Source organism: Hemitrygon akajei, chromosome 13, assembly GCF_048418815.1.
Source record: "Hemitrygon akajei chromosome 13, sHemAka1.3, whole genome shotgun sequence".
In the NCBI taxonomy this organism is placed as follows: domain Eukaryota; kingdom Metazoa; phylum Chordata; class Chondrichthyes; order Myliobatiformes; family Dasyatidae; genus Hemitrygon; species Hemitrygon akajei.
The window spans coordinates 58,859,896-58,884,616 of NC_133136.1; the positions used below are offsets into that span (position 1 = coordinate 58,859,896).

At 38.6% G+C, this 24,721-nt stretch overlaps 2 protein-coding genes across 2 annotated transcripts in view; one reads left to right on the forward strand and one right to left on the reverse strand.

Annotated features, from left to right (window-relative positions):
• commd8 (COMM domain containing 8) overlaps positions 1-16,961 on the forward strand; it is a 101,674-nt gene extending 84,713 nt beyond the window's left edge. The window contains exon 8 of the mRNA XM_073064716.1: positions 11,381-16,961. The gene's annotated coding sequence lies outside the window, so the exon portion shown is untranslated. The remainder of the gene's footprint in view (positions 1-11,380) is intronic.
• Positions 16,962-17,080: 119 nt separating this feature from the next.
• The window catches only part of gabrb1 (gamma-aminobutyric acid type A receptor subunit beta1), a 263,066-nt gene continuing 255,425 nt past the window's right edge, over positions 17,081-24,721 (reverse strand). Inside the window, exon 9 of the mRNA XM_073064715.1 lies at positions 17,081-21,689. Within this exon, the coding sequence (XP_072920816.1) occupies positions 21,342-21,689 (348 nt within the window). The 3' untranslated portion in view covers positions 17,081-21,341. The remainder of the gene's footprint in view (positions 21,690-24,721) is intronic.

Consider the following 24,721-nt stretch of genomic DNA (forward strand, 5'->3'; position numbering starts at 1 on the left):
TCCCAGTGATGACTGTTACCTGGTTGTAAAGTTGGGCAGTGTTCCTAGGAGCCCACTCTAGCCCACTTGTGGCATAGAGTTTAAGGGTAAAAAACAACATAGCAATGCTGACAACTTGTCACATCTTCCATTGTTGAAAACTGAAGAATAAAAGTCTTCATACTGTGACCCAGCAGAAGTGTTTCACACAGAATTGGTAGACCGGTTGCTGGTAACAAATTCTGAAATACAAAGAGAAACAAGGAATGAGTCATTGTTGTCAAAAGTTTATGATATCACCATGCAAGGATGGCCAGCTCAGGGTAATTCTATGTTTCCAGAGTTCTCAGTGAGATACGACTAACTGTCTGTATGTCAAAGAACGCTGATGTGCAGATCTTGTGTTGTGATTCCTCCAATCTGCACTCCAGAGTGTTAGAGAATCTGCATGAAGGACACCAGGATACAGTCAAGATGAAGAGTCTCGCCCGGAGCAGTGTGTGGTGGCCAGGAATAGATAAACAGATTGAAGACCTGGCCCAAAGCTGTTCGGGATGCCGCAAAGTTCAAAATGCATCCCTGCAGGAATCATTACATCCTTGGCAGTAGCCGTCTTCACCATGGCAAAGAGTGCACATTGACCTCGATGGGCCATTCATGTTTCTGATTACTGTGGATGGTCATTCAAAGTGGCCGGAGGCTATACCAATGAAGTCTATCACATCAGAAAAGACTGTTCCCACTCTGCGGACTATCTTCACCAGAAATGGCTAACCTGAACAAATTGTGAGTGAGAACGGCAGGAGTTCACTCACACCCCTCTTTACTTTGGCAGCACAGCAGTGGAAACTCTGAGCAGCTTTTGCTGGGAATGTACGTCAAGCATAAACTCTCATGTTCCCACGACAAAGTAGACATAAGACCATAAGACGTAGGAGCAGAATTCGGCTATTTGGCCCATTGAGTCTGCTCCGCCATTCAGTCATGGCTGAATCCATTTTTCCCCTCCTCAGCCCACTCCTTGGCATTCTCCTCGTAACCTTTGATGCTGTGTTCAAACAAGAACATATCAATCTCTGCCTTAAATTCACTAGTGACCCGACCTGCACAGCTACCTGTGGTAACAAATTCCACAAATTTAGCACCCCTTGGTTAAAGAATTTTCTCCACATCTCTGTTTTAAATGGATGCCCCTCTATCCTGAGGCTGTGCCCTCTTGTCATAGACTCACCCACCATGGGAAACATCCTTCCCTCATCTGTACTGTCCAGGCACTTCAAAAGTCAAAATGTTTCAATAAGATCCACCCTTATCCTTCTAAATTCCAGTGAGTACAGTCCTGAAGCCATAAAATGTTCCTCATATGATAACTCCTTCATTCCTTGAATCATGCTTGTGAACCTCCTCTGAATCCTCTCCAATGCCAGCACATCTTTTCTTAGATGAGGAGCCAAAACTGTTCACAATACTCAAGTTGAGGCCTCACCAATGCCTTATAAAGCCTCAGCATCACATCCCTGCTTTTCAAGTCAAGTCAACTTTTATTGTCATTTCGACCATAACTGCTGATACAGTGCATAGTAAAAATGAGACAATGTTTTTCAGGACCATGGTTTACATGACACAGTACAAAAAACTAGACTGAACTACGTAATGAAAAAAAACACAGAGAAAGCTATATACTACAGACCTACACTGGACTGCATAAAGTGCACAAAAACAATGCAGACATTACAATAAATAATAAACAGGACAGTAAGGGCAAGGTGTCAGTCCAGGCTTCGGGTATTGAGGAGTCTGATAGCTTGGGGTAAGAAGCTGTTATATAGTCTGGTCGTAAGAGCCCAAATGCTTCGGAGCCTTTTCCCAGACGGCAGGAGGGAGAAGAGATTGTATGAGGGGTGCATGGGGTCCTTCATAATGTTGTTACCTTTGCGGATGCAGCGTGTAGTGTAAATGTCCGTGATGGCGGGAAAAGAGACCCCGATGATCTTCTCAGCTGACCTCGTTATCTGCTGGAGGGTCTTGCGATCCGAGATGGTGCAATTTCCGAACCAGGCAGTGATGCAGTTGCTCAGGACGCTCTCAATACAACCCCTGTAGAATGTGATGAGGATGGGGGGTGGGAGATGGGGTGTATTCAAGATCTCTTGAAATGAATGCTAACATTGCATTTGCCACTGACTCAACCTGCAAGTTAACCTTTATGATGTTTGGCACAAGAGCTCCCACGTCCTTTTGCCTCTCAGATTTTTGGATTTTCTCCCCATTTAGAAAATAGTCTGCACATTTATTTCTACTACCAAAGTGCATGACCATGCGCTTTCCAACATTGTGTTTCATTTGTCACTCTCTTGCCCATTCTCCTAATTTGTCTAAGTCCTTCTGCAACACTACCTGCCTCTCCACCAATCTTTGTATCATCTGCAAACTTGGCGGCAAAGCCATCTATTCCATCATCTAGTTCATTGATGTACAGCATAAAAAGAAGCGGTTCCAAAACTGACTCCTGCAGAACACCACTAGTCACTGGCAGCCAATCAGAAAAGGATCATTTCATTTCCACTCGCTGCCTCATACCAATTAGCCAATGGTCTAACCATGTTAGTAACTTTCTTGTAATACCATGGGCTCTTAACTTGGTAAGCAACCTTATGAGTGACACTTTCTGAAAGTCCAAATATACAACATCCACTGCATCCCCTTTATCTTTCCTGTTTGTAATCTCCTCAAAGAAATCCAAAAGGTTTGTCAGGCAAGATTGCCCCTTAAGGAAACCATGGTGACTTTGTCCAATCTTGTCCCGTGTCACCAAATACTTCAAACCTCATCCTTAGCAATTGAATCCAACATCTTCCCAACCACTGAGCTCAGGCTAACTGGTCTATAATTTCCTTCCTGCTGCATTCCTCCTTTCTTAAAGAGTGGAGTGGAAACGTGCAATTTTCCTGTCCTCTGGCACCATGAGTCCAATGATTTTTTTGAAAGATTATTACTAATACCTCCACCATCTGTACTGCTATCTCTTTCAGAACACTAGGGTGCAGTTCATCTGGTCCAGGTGACTTGTGTACCCTGAGGTCTTTCAGATTTTTGAGCACCTTCTTCCTTGTAATAGTAACTGCACTCACTTCTCTTCCCTCATGCCCATCAACATCTGGCAGAGTGCTGATGTCTTCCACAGCGAGACTGATGCAAAATACTTATTTAGTTCATCTGCCATCTCCTTGTGCCCCGTTATTATTTCTCAGGCCGCATTTTTGTAGCAGTCCCACTCTTACCGCTTTTATTTTTTACATATTTGAAGAAGCTTTTACTATACACTTTGATATTGTTTGCAAGCTTGCTTTCATATTTCATCCTTTTCCACCTAATGATTCTTTTAGTTATATCAAGCAGTAGTAAATCAAAGCAACTGGACTTGTTGTGCTACCCAGAAGATGTTTCATTACTCATCCAAGAGGCTTCCTCAGTTCTAACCTATGGTGGGTAGTTTTCTAGCTTATAAACTCTATGAGTTATTTAAAGGTTATTACAATCACATGAGCGTCATTAGTCTTACTTTTGTATAAAGGTAAGGTATGGACTGTTGTGGAGATCCCGGGGTAGAGATGTTAGGACTGCATTGTAAGTAGCTGATAGGTGGTGCCGTACCCCATTCCCTCTGTTCAGCGATGGGGATTCCAGTTTGATGAAGATGGCTTCCTTAACCCCTCTTTCAAACAACCTGTCCTTCCAGTCCAAAATGTGCATATTGTTATCATCAAAGGGGTGTCCCGCGTCCTTTAGATGTAGACATACAGCTGAGTCTTGACGTGAAGTGTCACCCCTCCTCTAAGTTGGGCCATCCGTTTGTGAGGTGGTTGTTCTGTCTTGCTGATTATACAGATCTGTGCAGCTCCCATTTCACTGGATAGCATGTATGATATTGCTCTGTTTATAATTGGGTGTAAGATCCTTGGGGTGGACAAGTTTCTGTCTGAGTGTTTGTAGTTTTGAAAAATACAAGCATTTGGTGTTTGTTGAAAATCTTTCATCCCTGAGCGGAGGGAGTGGGGAACAAAATCACCTATCAGCTATTGACAATGTAGTCCTAACATTTTTATCTTGACATCTCCATAACAGTCCCTCACACCTCCATTCATTGCTATACCTTTAAACAACTCACAACTACTGCTTGATATACAATGACCAGGATGTCTGAGAACCTTCATAGACAGATTCTCTCAGTTGCTCTCTGTAGCTTTTTAAAAGTTCCCCAATCCTCAATCTTGTTGCTAATTTTTGCTTTGTTGTATGCCCTCTCTTTTACTTTTCCATTAGTTTTGACTTCCCTTTCAGTCACAGTTGTACAATTTTGCTATTTAAGTATTTCTTTGTTTTTGGAATAAATCTATCCTGCACCTTCCCCATTTCCCCCCAAAACTCCCACCTTTTCTACTCTGCTGTCATCCTTGCCAGCATCTCCTTCCAATTTACTTTGGCCAGCTCCTCTCTCATACCACTGTAATTTCCTTTACTTCACTGAAATATTGCTATATTAGACTTCACTTTCTCCCTATCAAATTGAACTCAATCATATTGTGATCATGGCCTCCTAAGGGTTCTTTTACCTTAAGCTTCTTAATCGCCTCCAGATCATTACATAACACCCAATCCAGTATAGCTGATCACCCAGGAGGCTCAACGACAGCTGCTCTAAAAAGCCATCTTGTAGGCAAGCTCACTCTCTTGAGATCCATTTCCAGCCTAATTTTCCCAATCAACGTACATGTTGAAATCTCCCCTGACTATCATAACATTGCCCTTTTGACATGCTTTTTCTATTTCCTGTTGTAATCTGTGGTCCACATCCCAGCTACTGTTAGGAGGCCTCTATGTAACTGCCAACAGGATCCTTTTACCCTTGCAGTTTCTTAACTCAACCCACAAGGATTCAACAGCTTCCAATCCTATGTCACATCTTTCTACTGATTTGATACTATTCTTTGCCAGCAGAACCATGCCACCCCCTCTGCCTACCTTCCTATCCCTCCGATACAACATGTAACCTTGGACATTCAGCTCCTGACTACAACCATCCTTCAGCCATGATTCAGTGATGGCCACAACATCATACCTGGCAATCTGTAATATTGCAACAAGATCATCCACCTTATTTCTTACACTCTGTGCATTGAGATATAACTCTTTAAGTACTGTATTTGCCACACTTTTTAGTTCTGCATCCCTAAGGCATTGATAATCACCCCACTGACTGCAATTTTGTCCTGCTCTTCCTGACAGTCTGACTTGATGCTAACTTTGCTTTTTTACCATCTGTCCTATTCTGAGTCTCTTCACTCTTGTTTCCTCCCCCTGTCAAATTATTCTAAACCCTCCCCAACAGCTGTAAGAAACCTGCCCACGAGAATATTGGTCTCCCTTAAATTCAGGTGCAACTCATTACTTTAGAACAGGTCATACCTCCCCCAGAAGAGATCTCAATGATCCAAGAATCTGAAGCCCTGGCCCTGGTACCAGCTTCTCAGCCATGCATTTACCTGCCAGACCACCCTGTTTCTAACCTCACTCTCACACAGCACAGTTCACAATCCAGAAATTGCTACCCTGGAGGTCCTGCTTCTTGGCTTTCTGCATAGCTGTCTAAATTCTCTCCTCAGGACCTCTTTGCTTTTCCTTCCTATGTCATTGGGACCAAGACATCAGGCTGCTCTCCCTCCCCCTCCAACATGTTGTGGACACGATCTGATATGTCCCTGACTTTGGCATCTGGGAGGCAACGTACCATCCGGGTGTCCCGTTCACATCCGCAGAATCTCCTGTCTGTTCCCCTGACTATTGAGTCCCCTATCACTACCGGTCCCCTCTTCTCCCTCTTTCCCTTCTGCTCCACGGACCCATGTTCAGTGCCTGTATCCTGGTCTCTGTGGCATTCCCCTGGGAGGTCATCCCCCACAACAGTATCCAAAACGGTACACTTATTATTGAGGGGAATGGCCACAGGCGTGCTCTGTGCTAACTGCCTATTCACATTTCCATTTCTCCTGACAGTCACCCGGCTACTTGCCTCCTGCTCCATAAGGGTGACTTCTTCCGTGTAACTCTGATCAATTTTATACACAATCACGAAAGCTCACCAACACCTCTAATCTCTGAGGTGGCTGAAGAGAACTGGATTATGCACATCCATATTCAATTAAATCCACAGATGCCCTGCAGAGAGCACCCTAACAAGCTGCATCTCAGCATGGTATGGAAACTACACTGCGGTGGACAGGAAGGCTTTACAATGGGTAGTCAAAACTGTCCAATACATCACCAACACCAGCCTACCCGCCACTGAGGACATACATACACAAAAGTGCTGAAAAAGGGCCAGTAACATCATAAGGATCCCACCCACCCTGTTCATGGGCAGTTTGTCCCACTCCCATCAGGGAGGAGGCTACGTAGCATTCAAGGCAGGATGGCCAGACCCAAAAACAGTTACTTACCCTTAGCAGAAAGGCTAATCAACACTCCACCCACTGAACCATTCCTCCATACCCCAGCAACCACTACTTCATCGCTTTCTGTCAGTCACCTTATGTACAGCTTCTCCTGTGCCTAATGTCACCTTATGGACATGCAATCAATCCATGTATATAAGCTATATTATGTACTTCTATTTACTCCATTTATTTTTGTGCTGCTTCGGATCTGGAGTAACAAATATTTTGTTCTCCTGTACACTTGAGTAGTGGAAATGACATTAAATAATGTAAAATATATTCTCTTGTGTCACCTCTTCTCTCCATCTTTTTATACTATCTTCCCTCTGTCTTTCAGTCAAGATGAAGAGTCTTGACATAAAACACTGACTGGAATGTTTGGTTTATTCTCTGTTTTCTTTCCATCTTCTGCACAACTACCATTCTACCCACCCCTTGCCAAATTAGTTTAAACCTTCTGGGATGATATGAACAAACCTCCCTGCATTACATTTAGGTGCAGCTCACCATTGTACAGGTCCCACCTACCCCAGCAGTAATCTTAAAGATCCAAATACTTAAAGTGTTGCTCCTGCAGTACTCTTCAATCATACATTTATCTGTCCTATCCTCATATTTCTATTGCCACTAGTATGTGCAACAGGGGGTAAAGCCCAAAATTACGACTGTTCATTAACGCCTCCTCTAACTCCCTAACCTCACTTTCCCAAATGTCATTGCTTTTCCACTATGCCAGAATAATTGCATAATGTTCAGCTAATGAAGAAACACATGCAACAAGGCTGAAACAACACACAGCCATGGACTGAGACGCGGTAAGTAAATTTCATACCACATAAGATCAAGATAACGATCACCTCCAGGAAATGCAAGTCAAGGAAATCATAAGACCATAAGACATAGGAGCAGAATGAAGCCATTCTGCGCATTGAGTCAGCTCTGCCATTCCATCATGGCTGATTTTTTAGCTCTCTCAAACTCAATCTCCTACCTTCTTTCCATAACTTTTGTTGCCCTGACTAAGCAAGAGCGTATCAATCTCTGTTTTAAATATACCCAGTGACTTGCCTCCACAGCCGTCTGTGGCAATGAATTCCTCAGATTCATTGGCTCTGGCTAAAGAAATTCCTCCTAATCTCTGTGCTAAATGGATGTCCTTCTATTTTGAGTATGTGCCCTCTGGTCCTTGATTTCCCCACTATAGGAAACATCCTCTCCACATGCACTCTACCTAGTTCTTTGAATATTCAAAAGTTTTTGATGAAGTCCCACCTCATTCTTCTGAACTGTGGTGAGCACAGGCCCAGAGCCATCAAAAGCACCCCATATGTTAATCCTTTCATTTCTGGAATAATTGTCGCGACTTACCAATATGCTTACTGATAGAGTTGCTCTATATCAGATGCCATGGTATCTGTAATGCATCTAGTCCTGAAATACCTTGAAAACAAGGATCAAATGCTGTTTCTGTATTTCAGTTCGACATTCAACACTACTGTCCCAGAGACCTTGGTGACCAATCTCCTATTCCTTGGTCTAAATACACCACTGTATAACTGAGTGTTGGACTTCCTCACCAACAGTCCTTAGATAGTCAGGCTGTACAACTGCTCCCTCCCTCCCCACTATGCACAACACGGGTGCCCCCCAGGGCCATGTGCTAAGCCCAGTGCTGTACACTCTGCTCACACATGTCTACATGACCATGCACATGAGTAATCACATTATCACATTCGCCAGTGACAGAACATTACTAACAACAATGACATGGCCTAGAGAGAGGAGGTGGAAGTACTTGTGGCCTGGTGCCAGGCAAAAAACCTTTCCCTCAGTCCACCCCTCCTCACTCCCAACTACCACCATTTATCACTTCCTGTCAGTCACCTTATGTACAAACACTTCTGTACCTAGCTTCACTTTATGGGATATAATAAATCTATGAATAAAAGCCATCTTATTATATTTAATGTGTTCCTTATTTTATAGTGTTCTTTTCATGTTGCGACGGAGTTGAGGTAACAATAATTTCATTTTCCTTTTACACTTGTGTACTGGAAATGACATTAAACAATCTTGCATCTTGAACATCTTCTGGACCCTCTCCAAAGCGAGCACATCTTTTCTTAGAAAAGGATCCCAAAGCTGCTCACAATACGCCAAGTGTGGCCTGACTAATGCCTTATAAAGCTTCATCATTACATCCTTGTTTTTATATTCTAGTCCTCTTGAAATGAATGCTAACATTGCATTTGCCTTTCTCACCACTAACTCAGCCTGTAAGTTAATCTTTAGGAAATCCTGCATGAGAAATCCCAAGTCCCATTGCACCACTGACTTTAGAATTTTCTCCCTGTTTAGAAAATACTTTATGCCTGTATTTCTTCTGCTATAGAGCATGACCATACACTTCCCTACAATATATTCCATCTGCCACTTCTTTGCCCATTCTTCCAGTCTGTCTAGGTTCTTCTGCAGACTCCCTTCTTCCTCAACACCACCTGCCCATCCACCTATCTTTGAATCATCTGCAAGCTTGACCCACAAAGCCATCAATTTTGTATTAACATTTCACATGAAAAAAGGGCCTCAACGCTGACCCCTCCAGAACAACTCTAGTCACCAGCAGCCAAACAGAAAAATCCCCCCTTGTTCCTACTCTTAGCCTTCTTCCTTTCAGCTAATCTTCTGTCCATATTAGTATCTTTCCTGTAATACCATGGAGACTTATCTTGTTTAGTGGCCTCATGTGTGGCACTTTGCCAAAAGCCTTCTGAAAATCCAAGTAAACAACATCCACTAACTCTCCTTTGTCTATCTTGCCTGTTACTTCCTCAAAGAATTTCAACAGATTTGTCAGGCAAGATTTCCCCTTAAGGAAACCATGCTGACTTTGGCATATTATGTCATGTGCCTCCAAGTACCCAGAAATTTCATCCTTAGTAATGGACTCCCATATCTTCCCAACCACTGAAGTCAGGCTGAGGCCTATAATTCCCTTATCCCCTCCCCCCCCCCCCCATTTCTTAAATTGTGGAGTGAGATTTGCAGTTTTTCAGTCCTCCTGAACCATTCCAGAATCTAGTGATTCTTGGAAGATCATTACTAATGCCTCCACAATCTCTTCAGCCACCTCTTTCAAAACCCTGGAGTGTAGTCCATCTGGTCCAGGTTGGCTTATCTCTGATCACTGTTCAGACCTTTCACGTTCCCAAGTAACTTCTCTTCAGTAATAGCAACTGCACTCACTTCTGCCCCCTGATACTCTCAAATTTCCGGCATACTGCTGGTGTCTTCCATAATGAAAACTGAAGCAAAATACTTACGTTCATTCGCCATTCCTTTGTCCCCCATTACGAGCTCTTCAACTTCATTTTCCAGTGGACAATATCAACTTCTAACTTTCTTTTACTCTTTATATATCTGAAAACCAATTGCTGCTATCCTTTTTTTATCTAATTTGCTATCTGACCTTCATATTTCATCTTTCCTCTCATTACTTTTTTGTTGCCTTTTGATGGTTTTTGAAAGATTCAAAATTCACTAACTTTCCATTAATTTTTGCTGTATTATATGCCCTCTCTTTTGCTTTACTCTTTTACTACCCTTCTCAGTCACATTTGTCTCATCTTCCCTTTAGAATCCGTCTTCTTTAGGACATATCTATCCTGCACCTTCTAAATTATTCCAGAAAAATTCCAGCCATTGCTGTTGTGCCGTTACCCCTGCTAGTGTCCTCTTCCAATCAAGGGGCTTGTAAATAACTCCTATCAGGTTCATTTTACCCTTGCAGTTTCTTATCTCTGCCCACAAGGATTCTACACCTTCTGATCCCATGTCACATCTTCCTAAGGATTTGATTTAATTTTTTTACCAACAGAGCCACCTCATCCCCTCTGCCTACCCACCTTTCCTTTCGATACAATGTGTAATCTTGGACGTTAATTTTCCCACTATGATCTTCGTTCAACCACAAAATCAACAACTTTGTCATCATTAATTCCTCATAATTAAAAACTGGGACTAGTCGTATTAATATTGTGGCTGCAAAGACAGACCTCTGTCAGGGTATTCTGTAAAATGTGATTTACTTCCATCATTTCTCAGTCACAATCAGAAAAATAATTGCCTGAATGAACATAGCTCCAACAATGCCACAAGGGCCACAGAGAAGTCATCCTACCTGAGCTGTACACTACTGTCTAAGCATTCATACCCTATTAAAGATTACCAGAGGCTGCAGTATATACCACTTACAAAATGCAATAAAGGCACTTCTGAAACTACTCTGATGACATAAAAAATGATAGCAAATAGGAACAGGAGGAGACCATTCAGCTCATTGCTCCTGCTCCACCATTAAATAAGATCATGGGTGATCTGTTACCTCACAACACTTTCCTACACTAATTTCATATCCCTTGATATCCTCAATTTTCAATTACTTCCTAAGCTCAAGACGTTTATCATCAAATTGGACTGGTGCAGTAGTACAGGGACACACTAACACTGCAGAGACTTCTTCATATCCTGGATCCTCTTAGCTTAGAGATAAATAAAAGCATAGAATGTTTGAATAAACAGCAGGCCAGGACAGATCAGTAGGCAGAGAAAAAGAGTTAAGGTTTCTGGTCAATGATACATCATCAGATTTAGAGAAATAGTGCTGTTCCTTCTTTATCATAAAGCTGAAACTCCCTTACTTACAGCGTTGTGGAGCTCTTTCATGAGGGAAAATGCAGCTTCTAACTTGCCTTCCTATTCTCAAGGCCATTAAGGGACACTGTATGAAATAAATGTGGTTTTCCCATTCATGCCCAGGTCCCAAAACTGAATTTGTAAAAAAAAAAGGCCTACTAAATCAATATATTTTCAACAGAGAAGTCATTGTATCTTACATTTATTTTTAGAATTTTATGATGTGGGATAACCAGAAGACCATTTGAGGAAATGGGGTCAGAAGAAAATGCAGATAAGGAGCACGACAAAAGTACATGTTTGGAAATAGCAATACCTTGTATGCCCAGGGTATACTGGTAAAATGGTATCATGGACATCTAAATAAAGAAAAAAAAGCAATCTGTAAATGATAGTGAATTGGGATGATGTATAAATATAAAGCAAAACCTACATGAAATGTAAAATGGGACCGATTTTCAATTTGTTGCCACAGTGCAAATTTAATATTGTAATTCACCTGTCTGTATTAGGAACAGCATTATTTTCAAGGTAGGGTGGCTTCCATAATGGGCCCGTTTCAGGAATATGCAAGTGAAAGTAAAAACTGCTGCATAAACTCATACCTATTTCAGATATTATTTTCTAGACAAATGATTTTTTTCAACAAAGTCACATTATTAACTTTGTTACTCTCAGTATTTTGATTATTACTGACTTTGCGTCTGTTCTGAAGACATTTTCTGTTTGAACATCTAGAGTCAGAGTATTCATTTTCAGTCCTGAAACATCACTAAGTGTTTCTATCATATTTTTCAATCAGTCCCCTGACTTGAAAGCATTGTCATTTTGTATGCATCCTGCCATTGGAATTGTCTACATACAGCAATACTTTGCTCCACTTGTACTAGAATAATTTATATTTTTCCAGGTAGAATTTGCTATCTTGAACCAACATTGATGAGAGTTATTTATTAGAGTAATGAATTGAGCATTGCTATATTTTAGTGGATTTGCTGCAACACATTGATACTTTTGCAGAAACTCTTAAGTAATTCCCACATTCAGCATGAAATAAGTAAACACTGCTACAACAAAAATTATTAACATAATGAAGCTTCATTAAAATGAAATAATCCAAATTTACTGCAGAAGGTGACAAAGGATTTAATACTTTTGAAAGTATATTTCCCCTTAAATTTTGACTAATTAAACTTTGTTATTTTATTCATTGGTTTCTATTTGTTGCACTTCAATTTCTTGTAATTATTTTCTTTCTGATGAAACATATAATTGATTTTCTAATAATAACAAAAATAAAACTTAATAGATAATTCTTTTACTGCATATCTATACAAAATGCATTGAAAATTAATGTCACAAATGATCAAGAACAATCAAATTATTAAACACCAATAATAAAATTACCACAAAACTGTAGGTGTTCTTTTCGGAGGATATGCTTGTCAGTCCTGATAACAAACCTGATTTTGAAACCAAACATGACAAATGATGCATAGCCATTACAATTTAGAATTAGAAAATTGTCACCTTGTTAGAGTTTCCTTTAGTCACAAGTTTTTTTTTGCACATCACTGTTTGATCTTGAGATGTTTGTATTTTCAGCTTCATTTCCATTTTGGGTTTCTTCCTGCTTTGAGGAAACCCATAATTCAGAAGTTTCATGTTAATTACTGACACTGGGAATTTTATCAGCCATGAATCTTCTGTGGTTAATGGCCAATTCCCTCACAAGAGTATCTCCCACCCTTCTGTCACCGACTTGTCATCATTTACTGATCCCACATGGATTGAACTGAGCTCTGGCATTTCAGCTGCACGTTATTCATCTGAGTCTAGAAATTGTTATTTGGTTGCTTTTATAATGCTTCAGAAAAAATTAATTTAAGTACTTTTCAATACTATTCTTGGTGAACATCCACAAGGAGAGCTTTTGGCACGAATATGTAAGGGTTAAGATGAGAATCCTCTGTCTCAAATGTTCAGAGATCCTTCATCACATCTAGCCCCTCAATAGAGTTCAGGAAATGAACCGACACCTTCTTGACTTCTATATTTGGATACCTACTGTCTAACATCACATGATTCAATAAGGGTGTGTTACTGACTTGGTTTTGATGGGTAGGTGTTGTTATCAGAGGCTAAGTCTATAGATTATCTGATCACTCATGTTTGTTAGGCTGATCCAGCATTTGTAGCAATTTCATAGTGTCGATAGTAAATAGAAACAACATTTTAAAAGAGAAGAACTTTTGAAGTTACTTTAAGTGTAAAGAAGGTTGCAAAATATTTTGATGAAACATTTTTATAGAAAACAGATTTAAGTATTTTATACCTTAAGAAGCATTATGGTAAGAAATTTAAACTAATTTACTTCTGTACCTTTGACATTTCAACATTAGAGACATTCATTTAGACTTAGATTCTTATGCAAAGTTATAAAATATGAGAACTAATGTTAAAAAGAATACTTTCTCATATCTCTAGATTCTGAAAGGGAATTATTTGAATGGCTGCTACCTTATATATATCCTTTTTATCCAACTAGTTTTGGTAACTGAATGATGGGTAAATATGAGATGGAACTTGATCTCATAAAAACATCAAATGGAAATTGAATTTAGTGCAAACTATTTTAGTTCTTGAACTAAAATGATGAGCTGCCTGAACTACAAATACACTAGTAACACATTCAAATACTTAGTCCAGAACCTTTCAATAGAAACTTTGAACACTGACAAAACAGAATCTAGTGAAAAGAATACAATTTCTGTCACTAGATTCTAGAGAAATAAAAACAGGTATGTTCAAGATATTAGCCAATTAAACATCTGCTTAATTTTGAAATCACTGTGTTTTGCTTAGAACTGAGATAGGAAAAACAAAAGTGCATTTATTTTCTAGGACATTTCCATTCTTAAATGATCAACCAAGATTAAAAAATTGCAAGGATGTTTTAAAATTCTGATTATTTATCAATATTTAGCAACAGTTTTTACATTTTTGGCTCTTTGTGGAAATAAAAGAGTGAAAAGCAGCTGTAATAATACTCTGAGCCAGAGTGAGTTGGCAGGGTTGAGTTGCTTTCCCATTTGAGTAGGGACAGCCTGCTTTGATGCAACACTCTGGCATGTATAGCATAGAGAAGAATAAATAAACCCTGTAACTAAATCAGGTAGGTTCCATCCATACCCTTACACAGATTAGACAGTCAAGCTTCTGACCAGGAGATGCACTATCGAACAGTGAATGATAACTATCAGTCTCCAAGAAACGCTGATGGTTGTTTTCACTCCTGTAGGTTGAAAATGTTACCAACCCTGTGGATGTCTGCTCTAATAGAATATTGTACATGGATAGCTATCATTGAAAGAAAATTGAAGAGATTTAATTCAATTTAATCAAAACACCACAGATCTCAACCCCTTATTTATGAAGCTTCACAAAGAACATAAAAGTGATCAGCATCAAGTGCTTATTTGCAAATTACTTGTGTTCAATAGTTGCACAAATACAAGCAAATAATAAGAAAACTGTTTAACCCTTAAAGTACTGAACAGCATATGCCCTCTGTTGTCTAATAAACAATCTTACTGATTAAATCGATGAGACACTGTTGAAGACGGGTATGCAGCAATTTGCTGATTGATGCCAATTATTTACTGTGAACAGCCAAGCACTAAAGGCCCGGTTTGCGCTTGAGAGCCATGTTGGGATTTTGCAAGCTTGCAACTAATTATGTAGAATTGTTTCTCTTTTTTATAGTGAGAGATGAGAAGCATCTACCTTGTTGTAGAATGGTGTGAACTAGGGCGACTGCTGCATAGAGATTATGGATTAAGGAGATATCAAGATTATGAGTGCATTTTCTCAATTTTTACCTTAATAAAATCCATTGAAAAAACCCAGAACTTTGTATAAATACATCTTTAGAAATAAAAAATATTGTAGCTACAACTTGCATGTGAAAATTCTATATAAAATTGGCAGAAAAATGGTTTACAAGGACATATGGGAACTGAATTTATGATGAATCATTTGTAATGAGTATAATGATCTCATATGAAATTACTTTGCCCACTATTTTACCAAATTATTAACCTCCTTAAAATACATAATTTAACATAATTATTGAAACGTAGGACAAAATTATTTCACACGGACATTCTAACAGATTAAATTCCATTACTGCCAAATGCAACCATTATAAATGTGGCAAACAATACATATTACAAACACAATGCAAGGAACATCATAATGTTGGACACATATTGTGCGTAAGCTATGCCGCTCACATGCACTAGTTTGCGACATAAAGCATGCATTTTGTAAATTAACAGGCTCTGAACACTTCAAAATATTGGCATAATTTCTGCCTGCAGCAAATGTAAACCCACTGCCATCTGGAGATAGCTATGTGTTCTATTATCTAAGCCACGATACTGCTTTATCGTGTAATGTCTATTCCATTCTCACAATTTATTGCAACTACTACAATTGTCTGCAAAATTAAAATAGGGAAATAAGTGTAATATTTCTGGGAGATGTTGTCTGATTAAAAAATGGATTAATAACATAATCAGTGATGTGTTGACATGACTGTAAACCGATCATTAAGAACAAATTCATTCTTGAAGTTTATCAGTATTGCAGCATAAATTTACTATGGTGACCAGCATGGCAATGTGGTTCTGGAAATTGTGACAAAATCGGTCCCTGGCTGGCTGGAGTGATCAATGCATGAGGTCCATGATGTCCAAAATGGTGACTCCTCCTAAAAATCAACTTCATTAGCTGCAATAGGGACAGGAGAACAGCTATATAATTTTGTGGACAATTTCAGAAAGAATTTAGGAGGATACTTGAAAGGTGTGTGCTTAATTGGAATATGTTTTAAAGCAAAATATATGATGATGCTCTAAATCTGAAATATCACAAAAAATGCTGGAAATACTTATCAGATTAGGCAGTATCTAGGGTGAGAGACTCTGCCTGAGCTATAAAATATTGTATCATTTTCTGTTTGTAGGAGTCATTCGCCTTTAGAACCAGTTGCATGTAATATTATATTTTTCTGTTTGACATTTTCTTGAGTTGGCATTTCTGGAATTATTTCTGGACACAACTGCTGTTAAGGTTATCACAAATATTTAAGTATAATGTAGTTATGTAAGGACAGGTGACACATGTTATGGCATTTTAATTTTTCTCATATATTTTTGTTTGGGAGATAATATTACTAATTTTTAAAAACAACGTTTAATTGGCTCTAACAAGCACCATCAAATTTCTCATTGTCTGGAAACCTATTTATAATGGTTCTTGTAAATAATTCAGGCAAATAGAACTGAATTGATAAAATATTTTGAAAACTAAAATCAGGTGTTATATTTTTTCAGCATTAATGGTTAGGCTTCTTTTCACTGAACACAGGAAACAATCTAAATCTGCAAAACCCGGCTGCATCTTGCCTCAGTGTAATTTTGAACTGACCTTTTCAAAGGGTAAGGAAGGATCAAAATGTGTTTGTGACTGGCTTACTATAAAGGACGGTTAAAGAATCTTGGAATAGATGTCCAGTTTTCTGAAGGTTTATGTTTGAACTTTACTAAATGGCTGATTTTCCATGCCCAATTCCTGTGTGAATTAAATTGTCTAGGATCAGCTGCGGGAGGAATGAATGCCTATCGGGAAACTCACTTCAGTTTGTAGTGTGCTGATTGGAATGGAATGAAAATCAGCTAGGCTTCCTTGCCACTGTGAATTCCACCCAGACTTTATTAAGTCTAGAAATTTTAGATTACTTACCTACCAAATAAGGGAAACCTATTGTAACTATTAGCAGTGTCCAGGAGGTTATAATGGAGGCAGGGTTTGAGGGTCGGGACAACATTGTGGGCCAAAGGGCCTGTAATATGCTGTACTATTCTATAAAAAGTATTTTTGGATGTATATTAATGAACAGTCTGGGAGTTAATGCATATCACTTTTTTTCTAGGAAGAGCTGGAAAATCAAATAGCTGGAAATTTGTCCATAGTCTAAGAGCACCAGTGTATAATCTAAAATGAATTGGTGAATTTATTTTCAAAAAGTTATTATAGGCCTGCTTTCTTGCTAAATGCTAAACTCATGCATAACTAAAAATGAAAGAAAGACTACCACGAAGTAGTTAACTTGCCAAACAGGTTATTATCTTTTTGTTATTTCTGAGTCCATGGCTTCACACCATTTAATTTTATCTGACTGTAAGTCACAAAATGTTGTGTCTCAATATATCAGTCTTTGAAAGTCAGAGAAACTAGTAACCCCAGCAGGAGACAGCCACCTCTAATCAATCTCTTTAATTTCTTTTGCGGGGTATGATTAGAAATTCAGATTTGGTCACTGGCTTTAAATTATGCTATCATATCAGCGGCCTTCTGTCGCCTTTTCCCTATGTTTGGCTTCATTGACTTCAGTAAAAATTAATGTTTGATCCTATATTGGCTGCATAGTGCCAGTGAGCAAAGATGCAATTCTGTCTCATCATAACATATATGCAGTTATGATTAAGTATGGCTGTATTTTCAGTACTTAATGGCAATTCTTCATGCCATTTTTATTGGTATCTTAAGAGTTAAATACCACTTACACGGTATGTCATGCTCTAATACTGAATTCTTTATTAACTTTTGGTTAAATTATTTTGATTATGTCACAATTAATAAAACACATTTCGTCACACATCAATGGAAGAACAGAATGGGTTTATGATCAATTTCTTTAGTACAGTGACATAGATGTGTCACTGGTTGTTAAAAAGTTCATCTGTTTTCTGTTCATTTGATATGAATGATATAAAAATGGGGGGGGGGGCTCTTCTATAGCAGTGGGATAATCCACTTCACCAGGTTCTCACTCAGGAAGCGACATAGAAAGTTGTCCCCACCCCCCAGTCCTGTCAGAGTTCACCGTTACAGACACTGACAGCATAAAGACAGCTAAAAAAGTAGTTTTATTTCAAGGATCCAATGATGGTTATAAACAAAGTAAGTGCCATTCTCACATAGTAGAATGATATTTCACACCATTAAGGGAGTATAACAATGAAATGTAGTCCAGGTATTTGCTGGCCTGTTTATAATTTGTGATTAGCTGACCTATGTATCAACAATTACTTTGCAGGCAAGGGAACAATTTTGATTCTATCTATTCAGAATTCAAATTTATTATTATATCTCTAGACTAAAGTATTCCTTATTTGCTATTACACAATTCAAAATATCCAGTTGACTTAGTGTCTACTGTAATGTATTACTGTACCTTATCCTGATCTTCAGAAGTAATCTGAGGATTAAATGAATTGAAATTAATAAGATTTGATTGTAGGATTTTTTTTTTATCAGGCCTAAAGAAACCATTCTCAAACTCAGTAGATGAGATTTAGGATATTATTTTAAATACTGTACAAGCTACACAAATGTTTGAAACTAATTAAATCTACAACCTTCAGATAACAACACACATATCATATCAAGTACACATGCCAAAAATGATCTTTGTGGCCAAAATGTACCTCTGGATGTATAAAGTATAAGCCAATAGAGCAATTTCAATGTTTCAGATATATTTACAAATTTACATGTCTGTTGGCAGCAGTATAAAAATTTGCTCTTGAAAGTACTTCACTAGCACTAGCAGTTTACATGTGAATATTTTAATGGTTCTAAAACCCAGTATCACAGTCAATTTATGTCTTACAGCATACAAGGCATTAAGCTGTTTTGTCTCATTGTACTAAGTGATATTAAACCCGTAGTAAAAGGACTGGATTTTGACTGCAATTTGTACAATAGAACGTAATGGCAAAAACTGCATGCTAAAAAGTATGGCTGGCAGTGTAAGTTAATCTACCAGCATTTTTGACCAATATTGCCTCACTCTTTAGTGCAGGTCATGATGTTGTCTCAGTATTAAACACGTGAAATATATTTTCTACCAGAATGTCTCCGATTACTTGGCACATTAGTTTACAATGTATGTGTTGTACTTATTAAATGATTATAAAAACTTTGTAACTAGAAAACTGTAGAACTGTATACTTCAGTAATTCTTATATATGTGACTTGTTAAGTATCTAAGGCACTATATTCAGCCATGTACAGGGTAAATACAGTTGTAAAATCCGTTTGTTTCTGACTTTAAAACCTTATGACTTGTCATTAATAGTACAGTTGAGTATAAAACTTTGGCACGTGGAGAAGAATGTGAATTAGATATTTTCTCTTTCCCCTCTCCTGATACAATGTAAAATATAATGAGAACAATAAGTTGGGAGGAATTATCATTTGATAATTGCAGCAAAATTAGAAATGCCTGAATAAAGGATACATTTATTTTAATCCAAATATTTATGGAAGAAATCCTTGTGAATTTCACTCTTACAAGTGATAAGATTCTCTAAGTAAACTTGGGGACGTCGACAATTCAAAATAACTGATCATAGTAAAAATGGATGAGTGCATTCTGTGGTTGCATTAAGATAGTAAAGTCGATTGTAAAGTCACGGATACAACTTTCTGTATGTTTAATAACAAAACAGTCCCATCCAACTGCATGTCAAATCTGGGTAAAATTTCCTTATATGAAGCAATTCTAATTACACCAAAAAATACTAAACAGAACACAAACAAAGATCACCTCATTGCCAATAAAGTAAAATGTGTTAAGACAATTGGAGTTGACTCTGTTCAGAATTCGGAGATGGGAAGGCAACAGAAATGTGCAATATGAAAAGGGAAATGAGAAAAAACAAAACACAATGGATTGCAAGCAAAGATTGTGATGGAATGATGGTCTGCATCTCTTTACCATGTGCTTGTGGTGACTTCATGCAAATTAAACTTGAGTGGTTTCAGGTTATTTTTAATTAATGTACTGTTGCTTAGACATTTTTAAATAATAGCCACATGTTTATGATACCAGGAGAACAAGTGACAAAGACGTGTTCTGGGGGAAACAAAGGATCATGCACAGGTAATAAACAAGGCAGAAATTGAGATTAGGGTGTAACAGTGCGGCCAAACAAAGGCAGGTAATTCTACATGTGATACTTCTATAACTTCCTGGGAGTTTTTGCCCTGCTTTTAAAGGAGAACGGGGGATGGTGTGGGGAAGACCAGCAGCATGGGGAAAATCTGGCAAAGCCAAATTTGTGGAGAATTTGCTAACCTTAATAGCGTTGTTCCAAATACACCTCCTATGGGGGTTCTGGTTCATTGGAAAAGGACCAGAAAATCAGGACCTTGGTTTGAAGATTGATTGGTATTTAAGAATTTTAAGCTCTGACTAGTGATGGTATGTTGAGGGGGGTGGGCGTGGAATTAGAGCCATTTATGAGGTTTCTGGGGTCACAGGGCTGTGATTTAGAAGGGAGGTGTTATTAAAACTCCAACATTTGAATGCTAATTAGGTCTGCCCTTTTGTGGAATATATACAGTGTATTAACTTTGATCTATTGGGAATGAATTGGGCATGAATAATGGTTAGATTGCTTGGCACCATTAATGTAATCACCACAAGCTCACTCTCCTACTCCTCCCCTATTGCTTTTTCCTGCTTGCTTAACAACTTTGTCCAGAAATGAGTGTTGCTGTTAATAGCCGCTGAGTGTCTGCTGCCATCAAAGAATATTGTTTTACCCATTACTTTATATCAATTCTGTCAAAATAGAATGGGCAACATAATCAAAAATAGTGTTTGGAGGAATGGCATTTAAAGTCAACCAGCTTTCAACTACTAAGATCATCAATAGTAACAAACACATTTATATACAGTGAATGTGTTTCAGCACAGTTTGTTCTCTTGATTCCCAGTGGGAGAGGCGCAGGGAATATTGAAGGTATGCTCATGTATTTTATAAAGAAACAGACTCTGTTTCCTATTTAAAATAGAAGATGCTGGATGGCTGTGGCTAGGATTTAAACATTTAACTGTGGTAATTTATTTTAAAGCCAAAGCATTCGTAGTCATCAGACACAAATTCATTGACAAACTCAATGTATATAGTTAATCCTCCAAACTATAATAGGGCTGAATATCTTACCTTGATGTTGTTGCTATTACAGTCCTTTAAGGGTTAATAAGAGGAAACAAAAAAATGAAATCTAATATTACAGTAGATAATAATTGAGCTAATGCACATAGTAAAGCCAGTAAACCAAGTTAAAAAACCCAAACGTGACAGGGAAGACCACCCGTGACCACCTGTCTATGGCATTAACATCAGCCAGATCTGGGATTTTTATTTTCAGTTGTGACGTCCGTCGTCGTAAACGTCCCTTCTTCTGAACCACGTGCCTTTCCAAAGCACTTCTACCATAGCCATCCCTGCTTGCAATTGGTCTTCTGTGCTGAATGCTGCCACTGTCATAAGAAAACATGGTGGTTCTTGGATCATTGATATTCGTCAACACCTCAGAACCTGTGATTTCATTTCTAATTTCAAGAGTGGTTAGAAGAATATTTCCATGTGCATCCACCTGTGTTGAGAAGAGAAATATTTTGAGGAGTAGAAATCTATATATACACACACACACACACACACACACACACACATATATGTATATAAAACACACATATATTTGTACAACATTTGCAGTTAATGTTTAAACATATGCAGAAGTTTGGTCCACTTTGTATGCAATTGTGTGACTTTCACATTTGAGATCCAGAGCCACCTTGATGCAATTCTTTGTCCTATACATAACTTACAGATTGCAAGCACATGAAAAGACCAACTCTTGTTGCAGTGCTGACAGAAGTATCGATGAGGAAGTTCTGTTTTAGTGCTGACTCTGTCCAAAATACTGGGGAAGGGATAAAATAGCAGTTAAATTAATTGATTTTATTTTTTTAAATTTAGAGATACAGAAAGGTAACAGGCCCTTTCAGCCCAATGAATCCACACCACACAATTACATCCATGTGACCTACTCACCTGTACATCTTTGAAATGTGAGAGGAAATCCACACGGTCATGGGGAGAACGTACAAACTTCTTACAAGACCCTTCAGCCCACAATGTTGTGCAGACTTCTTGACCTGCTGTAATCTAACCCCTCCCTCCTACATAGCCCCCCATTTTTCTATCATTAATGTGCCTATGTAAGAGTTTCTTAAATACTCATAATGTATCTACCTCTATCACCACCGCTAGCAGGCTGTTCCACAAACTCACCACTCTCTGTATAAAATTTACTCGCAACATTCTCCAAAAATTATGGTCCCTAGTATTAGCCATTTCTGCCCTGGATCAATGTCTCTGGCTATCTACTCAATTTACGTAAATTAAAATCTTTCATACTGAAATCCAAGTGCTCTTGTAACTTTCTTCGAGCAGTACTGCCATTTGAGAGCTCTAGCCATCTCTGCTTGTATCTGGTCTTCTTAATTTTGGAACTGTCAAAGGAGAACATGTTTATTCTTGGATCAGATTAAGTAAGAACTTACAATTTTGACTTGTAAATAGGAAGATTCTGATCATGTGTAGATGCACAGCGGAGAGTATTCTCACTGGCTGCATCATGGCCTGGTATGGAAACACGAATGCCCACGAACAAAGTACTCTACAGAAAGGGGTGGATACAGCTCAGTCCATCACAGACAAAAGCCTCCCCACCATTAAGCACATTTATGTGGAGCACTGCCACAAGAAAATACCATCATCATCAAGGACTCCCACCATCCAGGTCACGTTCTCTTCTTGTTACTACCATCAGGCAGGAAGTACAGCAGCCTTAGGTCCCACACCACCAGGTTCAGGAACAGTTATCGCCCTACAACCATCAGACCCTTGAGTCGGCACTCATCTCAAAACTGAACCGATCCCACATCTTACAGACTCAACATTTAAGGACTCTACAACTCATGTTCTCAGAATTAATTTTTAATTTGCACAATTTTTCTTCTTTTGCACATTTGTTGTTTGTCGGTCTTTGCTTAGGTATAGTCTTTCATAAATTCTATTGTATTTCTTTATTTTCCTGTAAATGCCTGCAAGAAATGCCTCTCAAGTGGTATATGGTAATATATCCATACTTCAATAATAAACTTTCTTTACTATGATGTAATTTCAATTGTCATTTGCACGGAGTATGCTTGCTTATTTTAGACCTTTTCTTGGATGTGGTTAAAGTGCAAACATTCCAAGTATAGGTTTATAATTGTTCCCTTAAATATTGAATGATGATAGATGCATCACATGTAGCTGTATGGTGGGAGGGCGATGACATTTTCCAATAAATTGCTTGCTCGTGAGTGAAACAGCCTCATCCATCTTTTGCGTATAAGCAACATTGCCCTAATACAATTAATTGCTTTGAGATTATAGCTGATTTTGAAATTATGAAATCATGGACCATATCCAGATTATGGAAGAGGAGGTTCTTGCTGTCCTGAGGTGAATTAGAATGAATAAATCCCCAGGGCCTGATGAGGTGTCCCTTCAGACCTTGTGGGAGGCTAGTGTATAAATTACAGGGGCTCTGGCAGAGATATTTAACGTGTCCTTAGCTGTGAGCGAGGTGATGGAGGGCTGGATGACAGGTAGTATTTCTCTGTTGTTTAAGAAAGCCTTTAAGAATAAGCCAGGAAATTATAGGCCATTGAGCCTGGTGCTAAACATGGGTAAGTTATTGGAAGGTATTATAAGGGACATGATATATAAGTATTTGGATAGCCAGGGCCTGATTGTGGATAGACAGCCCAGTCGACCCAAATACTTATATATCATATGAAAAGTCATGACTAACCAATCTTTTAGAGTTTTTTGAGGAGGTTACCAGGAAAGCTGATGAAAGAAAGGCAGTGGATGTTGTCTGCATGGACTTTAGTAAAGCTTTTGACAAAGTCACGCATGGGAAGCTTTTCCAGAAGGTTAGGTTGCTTGGCATTCAGAATGAAATTGTCAACTGGCTTTGAAATTGGCATTGTGGGAAAAGCCAGAGAGTGGTTGTAGATGGTTGTCTCTCTGACTGGAGGCCTGTGACTAGTGGTGTACCTCAAGAACTGGTGCTAGGCCCATTGTTGCTTAACATCTATATTAATGATTTGGTTGATAATATGGTTAACTGGATCAGAAAATTTCCAGATGACACCAAGGCTGGGGGCATAGTGACAGCGAGGAAGGCTATCAAAGCTTACAGCAGGATCTGGATCCGCTGGAAAAGTGGGCTGAAAAGTAGAGGATGGAATTTAATACAGATAAATATGAAATGTTGAACTATGGGAGGACAAACCAGGCTAAGACTTACAAAGTGAATCATAGGGCAATAGGCTGTGCGTTAGAATTGAAAACAGGTCTACAATTCCTTGAACGTCACATCTCAGGTAGATAGGGTCATAGAAGCGAGCTGTTGGCATTTTGGCACATTTATAAATCACAACACTGAGTACGAGAGTTGGAATGTTATGTTGCAGTGGTATAAGATGTTGGTGAAGCCAAATTTAGAGTGTTGTGTTCAGTTCTAGTCACCAAACTACAGGAAAAATATTAATAAGCTTAATTAATATT